Source organism: Pituophis catenifer, unplaced genomic scaffold (assembly GCF_029215685.1).
Source record: "Pituophis catenifer annectens isolate HBS135680 unplaced genomic scaffold, rPitCat1.0.hap2 SCAF_10, whole genome shotgun sequence".
Classification (NCBI taxonomy): Eukaryota; Metazoa; Chordata; class Lepidosauria; order Squamata; family Colubridae; genus Pituophis; species Pituophis catenifer.
The window spans coordinates 26185585-26208275 of record NW_027256890.1 but is presented as its reverse complement, the minus strand read 5'-3'; the positions used below and the strand labels follow the sequence as shown (position 1 = coordinate 26208275).

At 45.4% G+C, this 22691-nt stretch overlaps 2 protein-coding genes across 2 annotated transcripts; both read left to right on the top strand.

Moving 5' to 3' along the window:
* The first annotated feature begins 1906 nt into the window (after positions 1-1906).
* SSR2 (signal sequence receptor subunit 2) lies at positions 1907-12900 on the top strand. Its single transcript, XM_070951036.1, has 6 exons — positions 1907-1980; positions 3628-3782; positions 4105-4203; positions 6992-7100; positions 9229-9306; positions 12391-12900. Exons 2-6 carry the CDS (start codon positions 3628-3630, stop codon positions 12499-12501), a joined length of 552 nt encoding a protein of 183 aa, XP_070807137.1. The 5' UTR covers positions 1907-1980; the 3' UTR covers positions 12502-12900.
* A 2110-nt stretch (positions 12901-15010) lies between these two features.
* Positions 15011-22107, top strand: LOC139321834 (cystatin-like). Its single transcript, XM_070950741.1, has 4 exons — positions 15011-15018; positions 16014-16227; positions 18247-18375; positions 21701-22107. Exons 1-4 carry the CDS (start codon positions 15011-15013, stop codon positions 21776-21778), a joined length of 429 nt encoding a protein of 142 aa, XP_070806842.1. The 3' UTR covers positions 21779-22107.
* The last annotated feature ends 584 nt before the right edge of the window (positions 22108-22691 follow it).

Here is a 22691-nt window from a genome sequence, read left to right as displayed (position 1 = left end):
TATTGAGCTTTTCAACCCTCAGTAAGCCAACCATGGATAAATCCAAGAAAAGGAAAGTTTCAGAAGAAAACAGAACGTTTAATTCGACTACATCGGCTAGTTTTGTGGGCGCTCAAGAAATAGTCAGGCTCGGGAAGGGTTTTTGTGGCTCCCGGTGTTTTCTTTTCTGTGGAAAACAGGTCCAAATAGCTCTTTGAGTGTTTAAGGTTGCAGACCCCTGGACTAACTGAATAACTGCAGTGATCCATTTAATATCTGTGGCAAGAAAAGTCGTAAAATGGGGCAAAAAAAAAAATTCAATAAATGTTCTGCTTAGTGATAGAAATTTTGGGCTCCGTTGGCGGTCATAACTCGAGGTCCGCCTTTATTGACGAACTGCCATCTGTCAGAAATGGGCTGTCAGACTCCTGAAGGCGAAATAACATCATAACCACGTAGTACGATGGACTTGCAGGGCCGGCGTAATGTGTAACATGTTCACACTGGTTGCAATAGGACTGGGGGTTGTTAATATGATTTATTGGGTTAGGGGTTTTCTGTCTTTGCTGTGAGTTGTATTGTGTTGGGGGTAGTGGTGCACCGAGGGAGCTCAACCAATCTCATTGTGCATAAACGTTGTTCACTGACAATAAAGATTTGAAGTTGAAGTTGAAATTGAATTTGAAATGGTATAGGGCAGGGGTCTCCAAACTTGGCAACTTTAAGACTTGTGGACTTCAACTCCCAGAGTTGGGAGTTGAAGTCCACAAGTCTTAAAGTTACCAAGTTTGGAGACCCCCGGTGTAGGGTTTCCTGGTTGAGCAGGGGGTTGGACTAGATGACCTAAAAGGTCCCTTGCAACTCTTGTTATTCTGATTTTTTTTTCTTCCCAGTTTGGGTTGGTTCTTTCTTTCTTTCTTTCTTTCTTTCTTTCTTTCTTTCTTTCTTTCTTTCTTTCTTTCTTTCTTTCTTTCTTTCTCTTTCTTTTTCTTTGTCCTTCCTTCCTTAATTCCTTCCTTCTATTTCCTTCTTTCCTTCCTCTCTCTTTCTTTCATTTTTCCTTTCCTTTCCTTTTTCTATTTTCTTTCTTTCTCTTTCTCTCTCTTTATTTCCTTCTTTCCTTTCCTTCTTTCCTTCCTTCTTTTTTCTTTCCTTTTTCTATTTTCTTTATTTCTCTTTCCTTCTCTTTCTTTATCCTTCCTTCCTTAATTCCTTTCTTCTATTTCCTTCTTTCCTTCCTCCCTCCCTCTCTCTTGTTCTTTCTTTCATTTTCTTTCTTTCCTTTCCTTTCCTTTTTCTATTTTCTTTCTTTCTCTCTCTTTCTCTTTATTTCCTTCTTTCTTTCCTTCCTTCTTTCTTTTTTCCTTTTTCTATTTTTTTCTTTCTTTCTTTCCTTTCCTTTCCTTTTTCTATTTTCTTTCTTTCTCTCTCTTTCTCTTTATTTCCTTCTTTCTTTCCTTCCTTCTTTCTTTTTTCCTTTTTCTATTTTTTTCTTTCTTTCTTTCCTTTCCTTTCCTTTTTCTATTTTCTTTCTTTCTCTCTCTTTCTCTTTATTTCCTTCTTTCCTTTCCTTCCTTCTTTCTTTTTTTCCTTTTTCTATTCTTTCTTTCTTTCTTTCTTTCTTTCTTTCTTTCTTTCTTTCTTTCTTTCTTTCTTTCTTTCTTTCTTTCTTTCTTTCTTTCTTTCTTTCTTTCTTTCTTTCTTATTTGGCTTTAGATTTGGAGAAAGTAACCTTTCTTTTCAAAACCAGAGGCATTTATAATTGGGAATTGCTCTCTTCCTTGACTTTTATGAGGTGGGGGTGTGGGGCGAGGAGGCGCCATCCTGAGCTGAGGGAAAAAAAGGCGCTGGGCCCCAAAGACTCCACCTCCCAGGGATCCCCGCGGCAAAGGCAGGAAGCACGTGACGCTCCGGAGAGGGGCGGGGCCTCAAGCCACGCCTCCGAGCCAGCCGAGCGCTGACGTCCTCTTCCGTTCTGCTGGCAGCTCGCAGGAGGCGAAGGTGGGGAGGGGGCTGCGCGCTCCAGTCCAGGGGGGTTTATTAATGGGGAGGGGGAGAGAGGGTATTATGGGGGAGGGGAGAAGAAGGTTCTGTTTGCTTGGAGAGGGGGGAAGAGGGGGAAAGCTTTCTGGGGTCTCTGCTTAAAGAAGACCCCCCCCTCCCAAAGAAAGAGCCCTGGGAATTGGAAGGGGGTCCAAGGGGAGAAAATAGTGGGTGGGTGGGGTGGGGGGCGCTGCCTAAATACTACCAATGTTGCTCTTCCTTGCGGTTCCACCTTTTCTCCTTGGCTCCCAGCCTCAGCTCAGCCAGGCACCCTCTGGTTGGGTAGGACTACAGTTCCCATCATCTCCAACCAGAAGGTACCCTCCTCCTCCTCCTCCCCCCCAACCCGCCTTGCATCCCAAGCACCCGCGGGTTGGGTAGGACTACAGTTCCCATCACCCCCAACCAGAACCTACCCTCCTTTACCCCCCCCTGCCTTGCTCTGATTGGGTAGGATTACAGTTCCCATTATCCCCAACCAGAAGGTACCTTCCTTTGCCCTCCCTGCCTCAGCTCACCAGGCACCCTCTGGTTGGGTAGGACTACAGTTCCCATCACCCCCAACCAGAAGCTACTCTCCTTTACCTCCTCCCCACCTTGCACCCCAGGCAACCTCTGGTTGGGTAGGACTACAATTCCCATCACCCCCAACCAGAACTACCCTCCTTTGCCCCCCCTGCCTTGCACCCCAGGCAACCTCTGGTTGGATAGGACTACAGTTCCCATCATCCCCAAACAGAAGCTACCCTGAGAGCCTGGGGGGGGGGGCAAAGAAGGAGGGTGGCCATTCCTTGATTGTTCTTAAAATTCTTCCTTTCCAACCGCCGCCAACGTATAATTGTGGTTAAGGTGGAAGCTGATAATCTGACTAGGAATCAGGGTTTCTAAGAAGCCTTGCTGATGCCTTAATCACAGCACCAAACCGGCTCTCCAAAAGTTCTGCTTTCCATTGGAGCTTAATGCTGTGGACATCTCCTGTGGTTTTTTTCTGGGCAGTGATAGGGAAGTGGGTTGCAATTGTGCTCGTCCAGGATGTATTTTGGATTTACCAATTTGCCCTCTGGGCCTGGGATTTCCAAAGGCCACACCTGGAATCCTGCATCCAGTTTTGGTCACCACACTATAAAAAAGAGGTTGAGACTCTAGAAAGAGTGCAGAGAAGAGCAACCAGGATGATGAGGGGACTGGAGGCTGAAACATACGATGAACGGTTGCAGGAACTGGGCCTGGCTAGTCTAGGGAAGAGAAGGACCAGGGGAGACAGGAGAGCATCTTCCAATATTGGAGGGGCTGCCCCAGAGAGGAGGAAGGGGGTCAAGCTATTTTCCAAAGCACCCGAAGGCCAGACAAGGAACAATGGATGGAAACTAAACAAGGAGAGATTCAATCAAGAAATAAGGAGGAATCTCTGACTGAGAGCAATCAACCGATGGAACAGAAGTTGCCTTCAGAAGTTGTGGGAGCTTCATCCCTGGAGGCTTTCAAGAAGAGACTGGACTGCCCTCTGTCAGAAATGGTGTAGGGTCTCCTGCTTGGGTGGGTGGGGGGTTGGACTAGATGACCTCCAAGGTCCCTTCCAACTCTGTTAATCTGTATTCCTTCCAGATGAAACTGCTGCTGCTTGTCTTCCTGGGGGTCTTCTCTTCCATCCACTGTGAGGAAGGGGCTAGGCTTCTGGCTTCCAAGGCTCTCCTGAACAGATACGCCGTCGAGGGCCGAGATCTCACTTTGCAGTACAACATCTACAATGTCGGTTCCAGGTAATTCGTTCAATTCATTTCTTCCGCTTGGGCCAGTCCACTTTCTTCGCCGTTAAGCTACTGAAGGTGGAGAGCTGACACACGCCCCACTCTCCCCTCTTTTTCTTTGTGCCTGTTGTGACCCAGGCCCACGTAGTTAACATTAAATGCAAAACAGTTCCAAAGAACAAACAGATTTTATTAGCAAAACAGGTCAACATTCACTTAAATGCTGTCTCACTTAGCAACAGAAATTTGGGGGGCTCGACGGGGGTTGTAAGCCAAGATCTACCTGTAATGATTTGTTGTTCCTGTTCTCATTTTTTCCTGCTCGGCTTTGTAGCGCTGCCTTAGATGTTGAATTGTCGGACGATTCCTTCCCTCCAGAAGATTTCGGCATCGTCTCCGGGATGCTCAACGTGAAGTGGGACAGGATCGCACCGTATCCTTTTATTCGAAAGACCCTGTTCTGATGAATGGATTTGCATTTATTTGATTCGCTTTGGGTGCCCACTGACCTTGGGCAGTTCTTAAAAACAGCAGAATATATGAGAGGCACCACGTAGTTCGGTGTTCTGCCCTAGCTACGGACCCCAAAGAACGCAGCACACACAAAGTCTGTACAAACCTTAGTTTACTAAATTAAATAAGTTTTTTTTGCAAACAAAGGCTGTTAATTAACTTTCTTAACAGCCTACAAGAATCCAAAGAATAAATAATCGTAATCTTACTAAGGTTGGCAGAAAGCCCAGAAGCAATTTGCAGAGAACTAAGATCAAGACGCGAAGGAGAGTGAACTAAAGTTGTTCCCTGCAAATTGCTTCAGTCGGCGTTCCTCCTTAAATAGGCTAAGGGAGTGGCCAATTAGCCCCAAGCCTTGCTCTCGAGGAGACCTCCTCCTGAGGAGCCATTCCTGCCTTTTGGCAGCTCTGCGCGCCTGTGCATTGAGAAGAGGCTCCTCCTCTTCTTCCTCTTCACTTATTGGAGCTTCTGGAGGTTCTGAAGGCCCTGGCTGAATCCCTGCCTCTGGCACCACATCCTCTCCAGCCTCCTCGCTGTCCGACTCAAGTGCCAGCTGCACAGGCTGCTGGCGCAGCACCACACCAGCCTCCTCGCTGTCGGAATCAGCTACTAGCGGCACAGGCCGCTGACGGGCCACAACATTCAGGGAGGGAGTGTGAGGACACAAGGCAATGCACAAGAGGTGCTTTTTAAGTTGGGGTGGGTATGGGGATGTGCCAAGGGGTGCAGTCGGGGTGCAGGGGTGCTTGAGATCCCTCCCCCCCCAGACAGGGAGGTGCATGAGAGCTGCCACACAGATTGGGAAGGGTGCGTAACTTGATTTATATTTCATATTTCTAAATTAACCTTCTCCCTCAAAGAGGAACTCTGGCCAGTGTACAATTATGAATAGAACAGGATAGGATAGGATAGGATAGGATAGGATAGGATAGGATAGGATAGGATAGGATAGGATAGGATAGGATAGGATAGGATAGGATAGGATAGGATAGGATAGGATAGGATAGAAGAGTAGAGTAGAGTAGAGTAGAGTAGAGTAGAGTAGAGTAGAGTAGAGTAGAGTAGAGTAGAGTAGAGTAGAGTAGAGTAGAGTAGAGTAGGAATAGGAATAGGAATAGGAATAGGAATAGGAATAGGAATAGGAATAGGAATAGGAATAGGAATAGGAATAGGAATAGGAATAGGAATAGGAATAGGAATAGGAATGGAATAAAATAGAATTCTTTATTGGCCAAGCGTGATTGGACACACAAGGAATTTGTCTTTGGTGCATATGCTCTCAGTGTACATAAGGAGAATAAAATACATTCATCAAGAATAAAAAGATACAACAGTGATAGTCAAGGTTACTAATAACCTAACAAATCATACTAGTAAATAAAAACAATATAAATGGAAAGATACAAGCGACATGGTTATAGTCATAAGTGGGAAGAGATGGATACTAGTAAGGAAGAGAAGAATGATAGTAATACAGTCTTAGTAAATTATTTGACAGTGTTGTGGGAATTAGTTGTTAAGAGAGTGATGACGTTCGGGAAAAAACTGTCCTTGTGTATATATAACCGATAAACAGCACATAAAAATTAACATTAGGAATTAAAAATTAAACGAGGGTTAAAAATATCAAAATCCTAGAACAATGACAAAAATCGAAAGAGCGGTGACCCTAAGATGGCTGTTTAGCGTTAGATCATTGTTTCTCAACCTTGATAGCTTGAAAGAGGGTGGACTTCAACTCCCAGAATTCCCCAGCCAGCAATGCAACATCCTGCAGTGCTGGCTGGGGAATTCTGGGACTTGAAGTCCATCCATCTTCAAGCTGCCAAAGTTGAGGAACGCTGCTTAGATTATTACAGCTGAGGGAACTAACCTGTTGACTGACAAGGGGACGATTTCCCAGGTTTCAATCACTTCCCTAGCTGTTTTTGTGCCTGCTCGTCCAACAATCTTAGTAGCAATAGCACTGACATACCGCTTCACAGTGCTTTACAGCCCTCTCTAAGCGGTTTACAGAATCAGCTTCTTGCCCCCAACAATCTGGGTCCTCATTTTACCGACCTCGGAAGGATGGAAGTCTGAGTCAACCTTGAGCTGGTGAGACTGACCTCAAGCTGGTCAGGATCGAACTGCTGGCAGCGAACAGAGTCAGCCTGCAATGCTGCATTCTAACCACAGGGAGGGAGGGAGGGAGGGAGGGAGGGAGGGAGGGAGGGAGGGAAGGAAGGAAGGAAGGAAGGAAGGAAGGAAGGAAGGAAGGAAGGAAGGAAGGCAATAGCACTTAGATTTATATACCGCTCCATCATGCTTTACATCCCTCTCTAAGCAGTTTACAGATTCAGCAATTTGCCTCCAACAATCTGGGTCCTCATTTTATCGAGCACGGAAGGATGGAAGACTGAGTCAACCTTGAACTGGTGAGACTCGAACTGCTGGCAGCTGGCAGTCAGCAGAAGTAGCCTGCAATACCGCATTTAACCACTGCGCCACCACGGCTCCTGTAGTTGCAAAATTGAATGGTGTGTCCTTGTTCATTGCAGTATTCGGACATCTCCCCATCTGACCGCTCATGTGTAGAGTGCCTTCAGAATTTGGGATGTTCACTGACCAAATGGTCATCGGCTTTAGGATTACCTGTATCCCAGAGTGATTTTTTTTCTGCTGCTTTCACCTGTGTGTCTTGACTTCCTTAGCGTTGACTTCCTCAGGGCCAGCAACGTGTCCCACACTGTGGTCCTCAGGCCGCTGAAAGCTGGTTATTTCAACTTCACATCAGCCACGATCACCTACCTGGTGCAGGAAGGGGGACAGGTGGTGGTAAGTCACAGGTGCCTTGGCCTGAGGCCAGGATCTGCAGGTGTCCGCTTGTTAAATTAACTAGTAACTTTTTAGGCAATATTTATTCGACTATTCCTGGAATTGCGTCATCGTGGTGGCTCAGCAGTTAAGACGCTGTGCTTGAGACCCGAGCGCCATGTGTTAGGGTGAGCTCCCGTCCTTGCTCCAGCTCCCGTCAACCTAGCAGTTCGAAAGCATGCAAATGCAAGTAGATAAATAGGTACCACTTCAGTGGGAAGGTAACGGCGCTCCGTGATGTCATGCTGGCCACGTGACCGCGGAAATGTCTTCGGACAGAGCTGGCTCTGAAACGGAGAGGAACACCATCTCCTATAGCTGGCAACGGCTAGCCCCAGAGTGGGGTGGGAATGGAGATTTTGCAATATCCTTCCCCTGCCACACCCACCAAGCCACAGCCACAGAACCGGTAGGGAGAAAAGTTGGATTTCACCCCTGCTGGAAAGGGTTATATGCGTGCCCGGTCTTCATCCAGAATGGTCTAGGAACTTATTGGGTTCTTACGTAAATAGCCAGGTTGATGGTTATGAGTCTTATTTTGGATTCTTCCAAAATTTACATGCCGAATTCACAGAATTGGGGGAGGGGAGTATTGAATGGGGTTCACCTGTTTCTAGACCAGCATATTTGAATTTTTTTTTTTTTTTTTTTTGCAAAGAACGGACTCCAAATGGTGTTAAACCAGTGATTAAATCCAATTTTTTTTTACTATCAGTTCTGTGGGCGTGGCTTGGGTGTGGTGTGACTTGGTGGGCGTAGCAGGGGAAGGATACTGCAAAATCTCCATTCTTACCCCACTCCAGGGAAAGGATACTACAAAATCCCCATTCCCACCCTACCCCAGGGGAAGGATACTGCAAAATCCCCATTCCTGGGGGAAGGATATTGCAAAATCTCCATTCCCACCCCACTCTGGGGCCAGCCAGAGATAGTATTTGCCGGTTCGCCGAACTACTCAAAATTTCTGCTACCAGTTCTCCAGAACCTACTGAATTTCATCCCTGTGTTAAACTACGTTTCCCAGCAACCTCAGCCAATGTGACTAAGAGTAAGCGATGCTGGAAGTTGTAGTCCTTTGACATGGATTCTCTGCCTCTCCAAAGCAGATATTTCCTAATTCCAGGAATAAGTTTTCTTTTCCCACTTTTTGTCCTGCAAGGAAAGTTATTTGGGTTTTTCCTTTTTTTCAAAGTATAATACACTGTTATCCTAAATTGAGTGTAAGTGGTTTATTGGAATTTGGGATTGTTAACCTACAGTGTTCCTGAAGTAATAGCAATAGCAATAACACTTATAAGCCGCTTTACAGTGCTTCACAGCCCTCTCTAAGCGGTTTACAGAGTCAGCCTTTTGCCCCCAACAATCTGGGTCCTCATTTTAACGACCTCGGAAGGACAGAAGGCCGAGTCAACCTTGAGCTGGTCAGGATCGAATTTCTGGCAGTGAACAGAGTTTAGCCTGCAACGCTGCATTCTAACCACTGGATGGGGATGGAGGGAGGAAGGAAGGAAAGGGAGGGAGGGAAGGAAGGAGGAAAGAAAGAAAGGAAAAGGAAAGGGAAGGAAGGAAGGAAGGAAAGAAAGAAAGAAAGAAAGAAAGAAAGAAAGAAAGAAAGAAAGAAAGAAAGAAAGAAAGAAAGAAAGAAAGAAAGAAAGAGAAAGACAGACAGAAAGAAAAAGAAAGAAAAAAAAGAAAAAGAAAGAAAGAAAGAAAAAGAAAGAAAGAAAGGGAAAATAGCAATTTCACTTAGACATATACTGCTTCGTGGTGCTTTACAGCCCTAAGCAGTTTACAGAGTCAGCCTCTTGCCTCCAAAAATCTGGGTCCTCATTTTACCCACCTCAGAAGGATGGAAGGCTGAGTCAACCTTGAGTCGGTCGGGATCGAACTGCTGGCAGTTGGCAGAATTAGCCTGCAATGCTGCCTTCTAACCACTGCACCACCACCAAGTCAAACAAGGGAAGCAGATCAGTGAATTTGGGGGGGAGAGGGATTTTGGATTCTTTGGGCTCTGAGGACAGAGTTTTGGGGTCCTGGCCTCCAGCGTGTCCCACAAATCAAGACCCCCCTCCTTAATTTCTTTTGTTAGGTCGGCTTCACCAGTGCCCCAGGGCAAGGAGGGATCCTGGCCCAGCGGGAATTCGACCGGAGGTTTTCACCACACTTTGTAAGTAATCTTGAGTTCACTCTGACCCTCCTAATTTCCATAACTGGGAATAACTGAGTACAGATAGTCCTCAGTTTATGACGACTGTTGAAGTTACAACAGACCTCCCTAAGGCCACTTACGACCCAGAATCAGAGTTCTAATGGCCATACTCCCACACACAATCACATTTCGAGCACTTGGCAACTGGCCCAGCTCTTTGCAGTGTCCTGCATTCACACTTTTTTGTTTGCTGCGGGGGGGAAAAAAACATTTATTTACGGTTTCTGGCTAAAAATGTGCTCACTTCACCATAGCAGCAATTCCCTTAAACCAACTACCCAGAGTGTCAGCACTTCAACCTGCATTTACTCTAGTGCTGACATAAGGAGGAGAAGAGGGGGCAGCTGGCAAGAGGACGCTTGACTTTTCACCTACTTATTTTCCCTGAAGATAATATCCCTTAGGAGATGAGATGGGAGGGGGGACATTCCTGGGAGGTGAAATAGTAGATATGGGGAGAGTGATTTGGAAGATGGCCAATGAGACGCAGAGAATTGGGGAACGGAAAGGGAAGGTTTGGGGTCAGGAAGTCAGTGTTGGCTACGCCACAATCAGGGACAGATTGTCATGCTTAATAAAATGAAAGAGTTCGTCAAAGACTATTTGTTTGGAAATTTATTTTATTTGAGATGACATCAAAACCTGGCACAGAGAAGGTTGTAAAATTGGGCATGGTCATAGGCTTAACAACTGGCATGTCATACGAGAGTTAATTCCAAGCCGGACCTACAAACGAGATCCAATTCCAAACTGGATTCAGAGCAGATTCGCAAGCCAAGGAGGGGGTCCGTAGTCCATAAACAAGGTTCAGAGTCCACAAACAAGGTTTAGAGCAAGGGGTCCTCAAACTTTTTAAACAGGGGGCCAATTCACGGTCGCTCAGACTGTTTGGGGGGGGGGCGGGCGGGCAGACCTGGGTGGGTGTGGCTAGGTGGTCATGTGACTGGGTGGGCGTAGCCAATTTAGCAGTCCATTAAACAATACACACAAATTAAACTTTAATTTGTTATGCTCCTGGAGGTGGAAAGCAGTTAAGTGAAGGGATGTGGTTGCCGGGGTGCGTGTGTGTGTGAGGGACTTCTGTTTGTGTGTGTGTGTGTGTCTCTCTCTCTCTTTCTCCCTCCCTCTCTCTCCTCTCTCTCTCTCCCCACTCTCTCTCCCCCCCTTCTCTCTCCAAGAAGAGATTGGACAGGGGGTTGGACTAGATGACCTACAACAGTGATGGCGAACCTATGGCACGTGAGCTCAGCTTATTTTCAGGCCTTCTGGGCCCACTGGAAGTAGGGAAACAGGCTGTTTCAGGCCTCCGGAGGGCTTTGGAGGTGTGACGGTGTGTGGAAGACCTGTTTTTCACTCTCCCAGGTTCCAGAGCCTTTCTAGGAGCCTGGGGAGGGTGAAAACGGTCTTCTGGTCCCGCCAGAAGTCAGCAAACGGGATGTTTTTGGCCTCCAGAGGGCTTCCAGGGAAGGGATGGGGAAGGCCATTTTCGCCCTCCCCAGGCTCCTAGAAAGGGTCTGTGAACTTCCTTCACCTGCATCAAGAGGCTCTTTAGTTCCTCTTTACTTTCTGCCATTAGAGAGGTATTATCTGCAATATCTGAGGTTGTTGATATTTCTCTCGGCAATCTTAATTCCAAATTGTGATTCATCTAGCCCCGCCATTCTCATGAAGTGCTCTGCATACTCCTTTCCCAATTTTGAACTGTTGCTTCCTGACTCGCATATAGATTTCTCAAGAGACAAATAAGATGGTCTGGCACTCCCATCTCTTTAAGAACTTGCCACAATTTGTTGTTTTCCAAACAATCCAAGGCTTTAGCGTAGTCAAGGAAGCAGAAGTAGATGTTTTCCTGGAACTCCTTAGCTTTCTCCATGGTCCAGCGTACTTTGGCAATTTGATCTCAAAGGCTTTAGCATAGTCAAGGAAGCAGAAGTATCGGTAGATGTTTTTCTGGAACGCCCTAGCATTCTCCATGATCCAGCGTACTTTGGCAATTTGATCTCTAGTTCCTCTGCCTCTTCGAAATCCTGCCTGCAGTTCTGGTAGTTCTCGAGCCACATACTGCCGGAGCCTAGCTTGTAGGATTTTGAGCATAACTTTTACTAGCATGTGAAATGAGTGCAATAGTGCGGTAGTTTGAACATTCTTTGGCATTGCCTTTCTTTGGCATTGGAATGTAAACTGACCTTTTCCAATCCTGTGGCCACTGTTGAGTTTTCCAAATTTGCTGGCAAATTGAGTGTAGCGCTTTTACTGCATCGTCTGTTAAGATTTTGAATAGCTCAGATGGAATATCCTCACCTCCAGTAGCTTTGTCGTTGCTCAAATTTCCTAGGGCCCATTTGCCTTCGCATTCTAGGATGTTTGGCTCAAGGTCAGTGACCACCCCATCATGGTTATCAGGGACGTTAAGCTCGTTCTTGTATAGTTCTCCTGTGTAATTTTGCCACCTAGAAAGGCCCTGGAGCCTGGGGAGGACGAAAAATGGGCCCATTGTGCCATTGCAATTTCAATTTTTATTTATTGATTAGCCCTTTGGGCCATATCAAGTGCAGAATTACAAAGACAAATCATTACAAAGGTTTGGTAAAACAAATTAAGTAAGATTGGCATAACTCGCAATTAAAATACAATTAGAATAAAATCGGGATAAAATACAATAATTTAAAATACCATTTAAATATAATTAAAATTATATTATAATGTCGCCCCTGCATCTACCCAATCAGTGTTAACTGCTATTAAAATTACAATGTTAGATCAAGTGATCATGTGCCATTGCATGCTAAAAGTGGGGGGAGTGCAGGAGAACATGCGCGAGGGAGCGGGGCGCATAGAATGATGGGTGTGGGCACGTATGCCCACGACATCCCCCCCCTCGTGTTCCCCCCACTTTTGGCACGCGATGGCAAAAAGGTTACCCATCACTGACCTACAAGGTCCCTTCCAACTCTGTATCTGTATCTGATATCTGTGTGTATGTGTGTGGGCCGGCCTCAGTTTCTCTCCCGTTCATTCCTTTGCTTCCCTCTTTTTGTAAAGCTGGACTGGGCAGCCTTTGGCGTCATGACGCTGCCCTCCATCGGCATCCCGCTGCTGCTGTGGTACTCGAGCAAGAGGAAGTACGACACCCCCAAGAACAAGAAGAACTGAGCGGCCCTTCGGATGGGACGCTTCCCTCATCCGGGGAGATTTCCAGAAGCCGGAGAACCAAGTGGGATGCTCAGCTCACGGTTGGCACCTGCTTTGCCAACTGAGAACTTTTTCTCCAGTTTGAAAGGAGAGGGGGAAAAAGGATGTTTTTACTCTGGACCAGCCCCCCCATTCCATCCCATTTTTTCTCCTTTTGAGACCTGCTTTCCTCGATCACAAAAAAGGATTATGCAAGGAAGGAATCTCACATCCCTGGCAGAGGAAACATTGGAGCCATAAAGGGGTCGAAAGGTGGATTTGCTTGCGTATCCCCCACTGAGGGATCCCTCCGATCTGCATGGGCAGATAGTTTTTGTTTTGTTTTGTTTTTTAAAAAGAAAAATAAATCTTAAAACTCCCCGTTGGGTGTTTGGTGGGATATTTTTTTCCTCCTCCTCCTCCTCCTCTTTCTCCTCCCGTTTGCCTGGTTTGAATAATAATTTTATTTATTTTATTTATTGGTTCGATTTATATGCCGCCCTTTTCCAGAGACTCAGTTCGTTAAGCAATAACCTTCATACTTTAGTATATACCTGCTTAGTAGGGCTTTCACCCCCCCAAGCGGTGTTCTTTTTTTTATACAAAGTCAGCTTATTGCCCCCACAAACCGGGTCCTCATTTTACCTACCTCGAAAGGATGGAAGGCTGAGTCAACCTTGAGCCTGGTGAGATTTGAACTCGCAGTAATTGCAGGCAGCTGGTGTTACTTAACAGTGCTTTAGTCTGCTGCATCACCAAGGCCATTTATTGTCATTGTACGTGTATACATAGTATACCCATACAACGAAATTCACTTAACATCCAGAGACCAGGTCCATCACACATAACAATCCCCAAACACACTCCCCCCCACCCCAAATTCCCCACCCCTAAACCACCCAAACATCCACACAACAGACCAAGTAATGCTGTCCAACAGCTCATCAATGGTGGCCCTTTAGTTCATGGTTGAGTGCAATTATAGCTCTGGGATAAAAACTATTCAGAAAACATGTGATTCCGAGTTTGAATTGTTCGGTATCTTCTGGCAGAAGGCACCAGTCCAAAAAGATTGTGAGCAGGATGGGAAGAGTCTCGGAGAATGTTACGCAACTTCCTCAAAGAGCGAGATGCGAAGATGTCGTCCAGGGCTGGGAGCTGGCGTCCGATGATATTCCGGGCGGTTTTAATGATTCTCTGTAGAGCTTTTTTGTCCGCTACAGAGCTGCTCCCATTCCATGCAAGAATGCCGTATGTCAGGACACTCTCCATGGTGCTGCGATAGTAGGACAGAAGGAGATGCCACTCGCCTTCTGCTTCAGTGACTCCATCCAGCCACCTCCTTCTCTGCCGTCCCCTTCTTCTCCTTTTGCCCTCCATCGTTCCCAGCATTCGGTTCTTCTCCAGGGAGTCCTTCCTTCCTTCTCGTTAGGTGGCCAAAGGATTTGAGTTTCCTCTTCAGGATCTGGCCTACTAAAGAGCCGTCAGGGTTGATCTCCTCTAGGACTGACCGATTGGATGACCTTGCAGCCCAAGGGACTTGCAGGAGTCTTCTCCAGCATCAGTGTTCAAAGGCCTCCATTCTTTGGCCTTCTTAGCCTTCCTTAGGATCCAACTTTCACCGCCGTCCATTGCAACTGGGAAAACCATAGTTTTGACTAGACGCACTTTTGTTGGCAGGGTGATGTCTCTGCTTTTGTTTATGCTGTCTAGATTTGCCTTAGCTTTCCTCCCCAGGAGCAAGCGTCTTTTAATTTCTTGACTGCAGATCCCATCTGAGGTGGTCTTGGAGCCAAGGAAAATAAAATCTGTCACTATCTCCATTATTTCCCCATCTATTTCCCAGGAGTTGAGGGGTTCGGATGCCATGATCTTAGTTTCTTATTGTTGAGTTTCAAGCCACTTTTTGCACTCTCCTCCTTCACCCGCATCAAGAGGCTCTTTAGTTCCTCTTTACTTTCTGCCATTAGAGAGGTATTATTTGCAATATCTGAGGTTGTTGATATTTGTCCCGGCAATCTTAATTCCAAATTGTGATTCATCTAGCCCCACCATTCTCATGAAGTGCTCTGCATATAAGTTAAATAGGCAGGGCGACAGTAGACAGTAGAAATTTTCCAAACTCCTTTCCCAATTTTGAACCAATCAGTGGTTCCGCGTCCAGTTCTCACTGTTGCTTCCTGACCCGCATATAGGTTTCTCAAGAGACAAATAAGATGGTCTGGCACTCCCATCTCTTTAAGAACTTGCCACAATTTGTTGTTTTCCACACAATCCAAGACTTTAGCATAGTCAAGGAAGCAGAAGTAGATGTTTTTCTGGAATGCCCTAGCTTTCTCCATGATCCAGCGTACTTTGGCAATTTGATCTCTAGTTCCTCTGCCTCTTCGAAATCCTGCCTGCAGTTCTGGTAGTTCTCGATCCATATACTGCCGGAGCCTAGCTTGTAGGATTTTGAGCATAACTTTTACTAGCATGTGAAATGAGTGCAATGGTGCGGTAGTTTGAACATTCTTTGGCATTGCCTTTCTTTGGCATTGGAATGCAAACTGACCTTTTCCAATCCTGTGGCCACTGTTGAGTTTTCCAAATTTGCTGGCAAATTGAGTGTAGCGCTTTTACTGCATCGTCTGTTAAGATTTTGAATAGCTCAGCTGGAATAGTGTCACCTCCAGTAGCTTTGTCATTGCTCAGATTTCCTAGGGCCCATTTGCCTTCGCATAGGATGTCTAGCTGGAGGTCAGTGACCATCCCATCGTGGCTATCAGGGACGTTAAGCTCGTTCTTGTATAGTTCTGTGTAATTTTGCCACCTCTTCTTAATCTCTTCTGCCTCTGTTAGGTCCCTGCCATTTCGGTCCTTTATCATGCCCATCTTTGCATGAAACGTTCCCTTCGTGTCTCCAATTTTCTTGAAGAGATCTCTGGTCCTCCCTATTCTATGGTTTTCTTCTATTTCTTTGCACTGTTCATTTAAGAAGGCATTCTGATCTCTTCTAGCTATTCCCTGGAATTCTGCCTTCAGTTGGGTGCATCTGGCTCTCTCTCCCTTGCCTTTCGCTTCCCTTCTTTCCTCAGCTATTCGCAAAGCTTCCTCAGACAGCCACTTCTCTGGAATGGTATAGGTTGGACTAGAGGACCTCGAAGGTCCCTCTCAATTCTGTTATTCTGAAGAGGAGAGCGGGGTCTCCTGTTTGAGCAGAGGGCTGGACTAGAGGACCTCCAAGGTCCCTCTCAATTCTGTTATTCTGAAGAGGAGAGCAGGGTCTCCTGTTTGAGCAGAGGGCTGGACTAGAGGACCTCCAAGGTCCCTTAGAGGCGTGGAGCCCCAAGGTAGCGGAGAAGGCTCAGCCGTGGGGCGGGGCTTGTCGGGAAGGGGTGTGGCCCCCGTGCAGGTGGGTGGGTCCCTCTACTATTTCTAGCCGGAGCAGATCTGGGCACCTGCGAGAACTTCACTTAGGAGCAACGGTTGCAGTTTGCTTCCTTGCCTGCCAGCGCCATGGTGCCAATCCCGGCTCCCCTCTGCCTGCTCTGCGCCCTCCTGATGCTGCCCTCGGGGATGCCGGTGATCCTCGGGGTTCTTTCCCGGTTGCCCGTCTCAGATCTGGGGGTGCAGATAGCCGCCGGATTCGCCGTGGAAGAATACAACGTGCTCAGCGCAAACGCCCACTATTTCAAGGTGTTGAGCATTGTGGACGCCAAGTTCCAGGTGTGTATTTTTTTTGGGGGGAGGACAGTTGGGGGGGACACAACAGCCTCCTTGGGTCTTTTTTGGAATAGCCAAAGCCCAGGGGAGGGGGCTGTAGGTCCCATGGAAGGGAATTGGGCTGTAGGAGCAATGGAAGGGAATTGGGGGGCTGTAGGTTCCTTGGAAAGGAATTGGGGGGGCTGTGGGTACAATGGAAGGGAATTGGGGGGCTGTAGGAATAATGGAAGGGAATTTGGGGGGCTGTGAGTAAAAAAGGAAGGGAATTGGGGCTGTAGGTTCCATGGAAGGGAATTGGGGGGCTGTAGGTTCCATGGAAGGGAGTTGGGGGGACCGTAGGTACAATGGAAGGGAATTGGGGGGCTGTAGGATCAATGGAATTGGGGGGACCATAGGTACAATGGAAGGGAATTGGGGGACTGTAGGTTCCATGGAAGGGAATTGGGAGGCTGTAGGTTCCATGGAAGGGAATTGGGGGGCTGTAGGTTCCATGGAAGGGAATTGGGGGGCTGTAGGAACAATGGAAGAATTGGGGGCTGTGGTTACAATGGAAGGGAATGGGGAGCTATAGGTACAACGGAAGAGAATTGGGGGCTGTGGGTACAATGGAAGGGAATTCGGGACTGTAGGTTACATGGAAGGGAATTGGGGTGTAGGAACAGTAGAAGGGAATTCGGGGGCTGTAGGTTCCATGGAAGGGAATTCGGGTTGTAGGTTCCATGGAAGGGAATTGGGGGGCCCGTAGGAACAATAGAAGGAAATTGGGGGGCTGTGGCTACAATGGGAGGGAATTGGGCTGTAGGTACCTTTGCTTTTAAGTTCAATCTTCCTAATTATTCTCTTATATAACCATATTAAGCATTCTTCTGAACACAATTGTTACATATACTTACATCCTATTTATTAACATCGTATTTTATCCTTACCAGTATGCAAGACTCTTAGATTCCAATTAATCAAATTTCAATTTACATTCTTATTTCTTGTTTTGATTTCTATTTTCTAGCCACCTATAGAATCTATTCCGCAGTTTATAGTAGTCGGAATTGTCTCTTTCTTTAATCTTCATTGTCATTTTATCCATTTCAGCACATTCGAGGATCTTTTTAATTACTATTTCTTTAGGTGGTGTATTAATCTGTTTCCATTTGTGCCAGAGTAATTCTGGCCGCAGTTAGTATATAACCATGTTCTGTTCTATTATTCTGTTATTGTTCCTCTCTAGCAATAAACTACTTCCTGGGTTGCAATTTATGTCACTGAGCCTGTTCTGGGTTTTTCCCCTTGTAATTCACTTTAAGGTCACATGACTGTTTTTTTTTTTAAATTGAAATTTATTATAATACAATACAATACAATACAATCAGACAGTGTTACTTTTTCCACAGGTTAGATCAATTCTTCCTTTATGTTTCATTGTTCCAGTTACATATACATATGTATATTTTAAGATACATATACGTATCTTAAAATTTGTATTAAACTTTCATCTATTTTTTTATTTGGTTGTCAATCCACTTGTACCAATCATCCCACACCGTATAGTATTCCGAATCCTCTTTATCATTTAATTCTAAGGTTAATTTGTTCATTTCGGCACACTCTAAAACTTTCTGAATAATAAGTTCCTCTGGTGGTGTATCTTTTTCTTTCCAATATTGGGCGTATGCTATTCTCGCTGCAGTGAGTATATGTATAATTTAATATCTTCTTTTTTCCCCATATTTAAACTTTAGTATTCCCAGGAGAAATGTTTCAGGCATCAATTCAATTTTTTCATTAGTTGATTCTTGTAGCCAATTTTGTATTTTCCTCCAATACCTCTTCGCTTCGGGACAGCACCACCACATATGAAAGAAGGTACCTTGGTGATATCCACACTTCCAACATTTGGGGCTTACATTTGGATAGATTTTTGCTAATCTCGCAGGTGCTAAGTGCCATCTGTATAACATTTTATATTGGTTTTCTTTATATGTTGCCGCTTTTGTTAATTTGTAATTTTTTTAAAAAAAAATCCAGGTAGTTGCAGGGTCGCTATTTTATCTGACGATGGAGTTGGGGAAAACCAACTGTGAAAAGACCGGCAGCAACCGGAAGACGTATAAAGAGATCCAGAACTGTCAACTCTCTCCAAGGGCTCAGCAGGAGGTGAGATCAAATGCCAAAATCTGATTATGTATTTATTTAACATTTCATGGACAAAAGCTACCTTGTTTTTTTGAGATCAGCAGGCCCCGCTGTAAAACAAACAAGCAAACAAACAAAAAACCAGATTTAATTTATTTTCATGGATGCTTTCAGTTCAAAAGAAAGGTGAAGCTGAGCTGTAAGAAATGAGAATTGTGAATTGTGTTCACACATCATCACATAGCAAATTAATTGGGTTAGGGGTATTTTGTTTTTCCCTAGATATTTTGTGATTTCCTAACAAAGTCAAGAGAGTCCTGAGTAGCTTATGGCTCCGTTTGTTGCACGGGCTGAGCAAATGGGTCAGTAGTGGGTTAAGAGTGGCTCAAGGGGCTAAGATGCTGAGCTTGTCGATCTGAAAGGTCGGCAGTTTGGCGGTTCGAATCCCTAGTACAGGGTTGGACTAGATGACCTCCAAGGTCCCTTCCCACTCTGTTACTGTTAAAAGAGAGTTGTGTGAAGGCAGTGAACTGAGAAGAGCAGCCTTCCCACAGCTGTCAGGGCACCAGAGTGGTATTTTTAACGTTTTTTTTAATTTTTTTCTCTTTATAACAAACATTGCATCATTAATCAGGGTACAAACTTTTTGTGTCATCTTAATTTACACCACCATTTTCTTAATAGGGACATATCTTGGCTTATACATTTCAATTTAATGGCTCTCCTGTTAAAGCATTTTTCCCTTCCAAATTCATTTAATTTTTGTACCACTTTTTGTCCGTATTCCTTTGCCCGCCAATGATAAAATTGCCCCCGTACGTTATAAGACTCCGATTCTTCCTTCCCTTTAATGGCCAACGTTAAACTTTTCATTTCGTATCTTTTCTTTTATGTACACTGAGAGCGTATGCACCAAAGACAAATTCCTTGTGTGTCCAAACACACTTGGCCAATAAAGAATTCTATTCTATTCTATTCTATTCTATTCTATTCTATTCTATTCTATTCTATTCTATTCTATTCTATTCTATTCTATTCTATATTCTATTCTGCACATTCTAATATTTTCTTACCTTGCCCTCTCTAGGGACTTTTTCCCACTTTTCAATTTTGTGCAGATTCTCTCTGCAGTTATTACATGAATAAGGGGCACCGGAGTCTTGAACTGATCCTGTCCCCATGGGACCGCAGTGATGAGGGACCCCAAAACCCATTGATGACTTTATGGACTGGCAAAAACTTCAACACTTGCCTTGACAGCTGGACAGGATTAATCTGGATGGATTATTCTTTAGGGGTTTGGTAAATTAGAAGAGGAGTTAAAAGTTGTCTCCAAGATTTATTATGTCGCGTGAATTCAGCATCTTTGAGTCTCTATTGTTTTTCAGAGTCCCTAGGGAGTTGGGCGTCATAGAAATATGATTAATTAAATGAAATTCTGGCAAATTGGTTTTCTGTGATTCTTGGCTGGAAAAGAAAAACAACGGAACAAGTACAGATTAGGCAAAACCCACGGCTTCAAAAACAATAACTGTGAGGAACCTTGGAGTCTTAGTGGACGATGACTTAAATAGGAGCCAGCCGTGTGCGGCAGCAGCCAAAAAAGCAAATACAATCCTTGATGGTATAAACAGAGGCATGGAATCAAAATGATGTAAAGTATTAGTATTGCTTTATAAAGACTTAGTAAGGCTACATCTGGAATGCTGCATCCACTTTTGGTCCCCATGTTACAAAAAAGAGGTTGAGACTTTGGAAGAAGTGCAGAGAAGAGCAACTTAAGATGATCGAAGGCCTGGAGACTAAAACATAGGAAAAACGGTTGCAGGATTTGGGTTTAGGTAGTCTAGAGAAAAGAAGGACTAGGTGTGACATGATAGCAGTCTTCCAGTAGTTGAGGGGCTGCCACAAAGAGGAGGAGGGGGGGTCAAATTATTCTCCAATTAAGGAGAAACTTCCTAACAGTGAGGACAATTAACCAGTGGAACAGCTTGCCACTAGAAGTTGTGGTTTCTTCAACCCTGGAGGTTTTTAAGAGACAGGGCAGGACATTTGTCTAACATGGTATAGGGTCTTCTGCCTGAGCAAGAGGTTGGACTAGAAGACCTCCAAGGTCCCTTTTCCAACTCTATTCTGACTGGTGACTCTCAGCCGCAGCCAAACCATTATCCCACAGCAGCTGCTCCATTTGGGAAGGGCCTCCACCTCACGGTCTGTGTGGGCCCATCAACGGGCCACTTCCACAAATATTTTGGCCACTGAGTAATGATCTTAAGATCGGGTGGAGCCGGACAATCCCGGATGGATCTGTTTTATCGGTTACTCAACTTGTCAAAATAAGGCCGGGTGTAGGCACCAAACATTCAGAGGCCAAAAATGTCACAAGTTTGGCTCCTTCCTGCATTTAAAAGATTGCTCATCCTCCATGGCCTTTTTAATTCTGATGACTGACCTGCCACTCATCTCAAAATCATGTAAATAGATGGCACATAACGGTGGGCACACGAGCGTTGCCCTAGCCCAGCTCCAGCAGGCATGTGTGCACCGGCCAGCTGATTTTCGGGCCTTCCGGGCCCACCGGAAGTTGGGAAACAAGCTGTTCCTGACCTCCGGAAGGCCTCCGGGGGGGAGGGGGGAGGCCCGTTTTTCGCTCTCCCCAGGCTCCAGAGGCTGGTCTTATATTAATGTTTGCTCCAAAAGACGCATTATGGCTTATTTTCCAGTTAGGACTTATTTTGAGGTGGAAATACAGTACTAAATGCCTCCGTCTGCTGATGATTTTAACTGGGTCTTATTTTGGGGGTAGGGCTTATATTACGAGCATCCTGAAAAATCCTGCTAGGGCTTATTTTCCGATTGGATCTTATTTTCAGGGAAATGGGGTACAAGAAAACAACCAAGCTCAGGGAGCACCAAGGACCCCTCAGTCGCCTCCTCCTCCTCCTCCTCCTCCTCCTCCTCCTCCTCCTCCTCTTCCTCCTCCTCCTCCTCCTCCTCCTCCTCCACAGACCTCCCGCCATTCTAGCATTGATGATGTTCCCTAGTTGGGTAATGAAACATCTACAAGCTCAGGGAGCACCAAGGGCCCCACAGTTGTCATCTCCTCCTCTTCCTCCTCCTCCCATCCTCCTCCTCTTCTCCACAAACCCCACTCCCTTCTGGCACTGATAATGTGTCATGGGTCATGAAACCTCTGCAAGAAATCAACCAAGCTCTTGAGAGCATTGTTTCAACCCTGACTTACAAGTTATCGTTTCTGTTGATAATTTATATACCCCCACATGTCCCAAGCACTGATTATTTGGGTTTCCCTTCTTTTTTTCCTCCCCTCTTCATTCTCTTTTAGAAACTGACTTGCAGCTTTGAAGTCGGGTCCCGTCCTTGGGAGGAAAAGACAGAGTTGTTAAAGATAAGCTGTAACTAATCTGGACGGCTGGGATGGACTTACGAGATGACTCCAACACGGGCAAATGATTCCGAGTGTCTCCAGCGACCGAAAAACCTCCGGTGTTGCAAGCTGAATTTACAAGAATCTTTGCTTTTTCCGTCATGCATGACCCTTCCCAAACCATGAGTTAAAATGGTTTACTTAAGCCCCATTTCACATTTTCCACGACATACGGTATACACGGGGGTCTTTTCTTCTTCCTCAGTTTCCCCTTCTTTTCTCTAGCTTTCTTTGCTGTTATAGAGAAAACAGATCTATATTTTGGTGAGTTGTTAATTGGTCTTAATAAAGCTATCAGCACGATGTTTCCGGCTTGTGTGCCTTTCTTGTCCAAATCCCGCATCAAGAGGCTCTTTAGTTCCTCTTTACTTTCTCCCATTAGAGTGGTATCATCTGCAATATCTGAGGTTGTTGATATTTGTCCCGGCAATCTTAATTCCAAATTGTGATTCATCTAGCCCCACCATTCTCATGAAGTGCTCTGCATAAGTTAAATAGGCAGGGCGACAGTAGACAGCCTCGCCGGACTCCTTTCTCAATTTTGAACCAATCACTGGTTCCGTGTCCAGTTCTCACTGTTGCCTCCTGACCCGCATATAGGTTTCTCAAGAGACAAATAAGATAGTCTGGCACTCCCATCTCTTTAAGAACTTGCCACAATTTGTTGTTTTCCACACAATCAAAGGCTTTAGCGTAGTCAAGGAAGCAGAAGTAGATATTTTTCTGGAACGCCCTAGCTTTCTCCATGATCCAGCGTACGTTGGCAATTTGATCTCTAGTTCCTCTGCCTCTTCGAAATCCTGCCTGCAGTTCTGATAGTTCTCGGTCCACATACTGCCAGAGCCTAGCTTGTAGGATTTTGAGCATAACTTTACTAACATGTGAAATG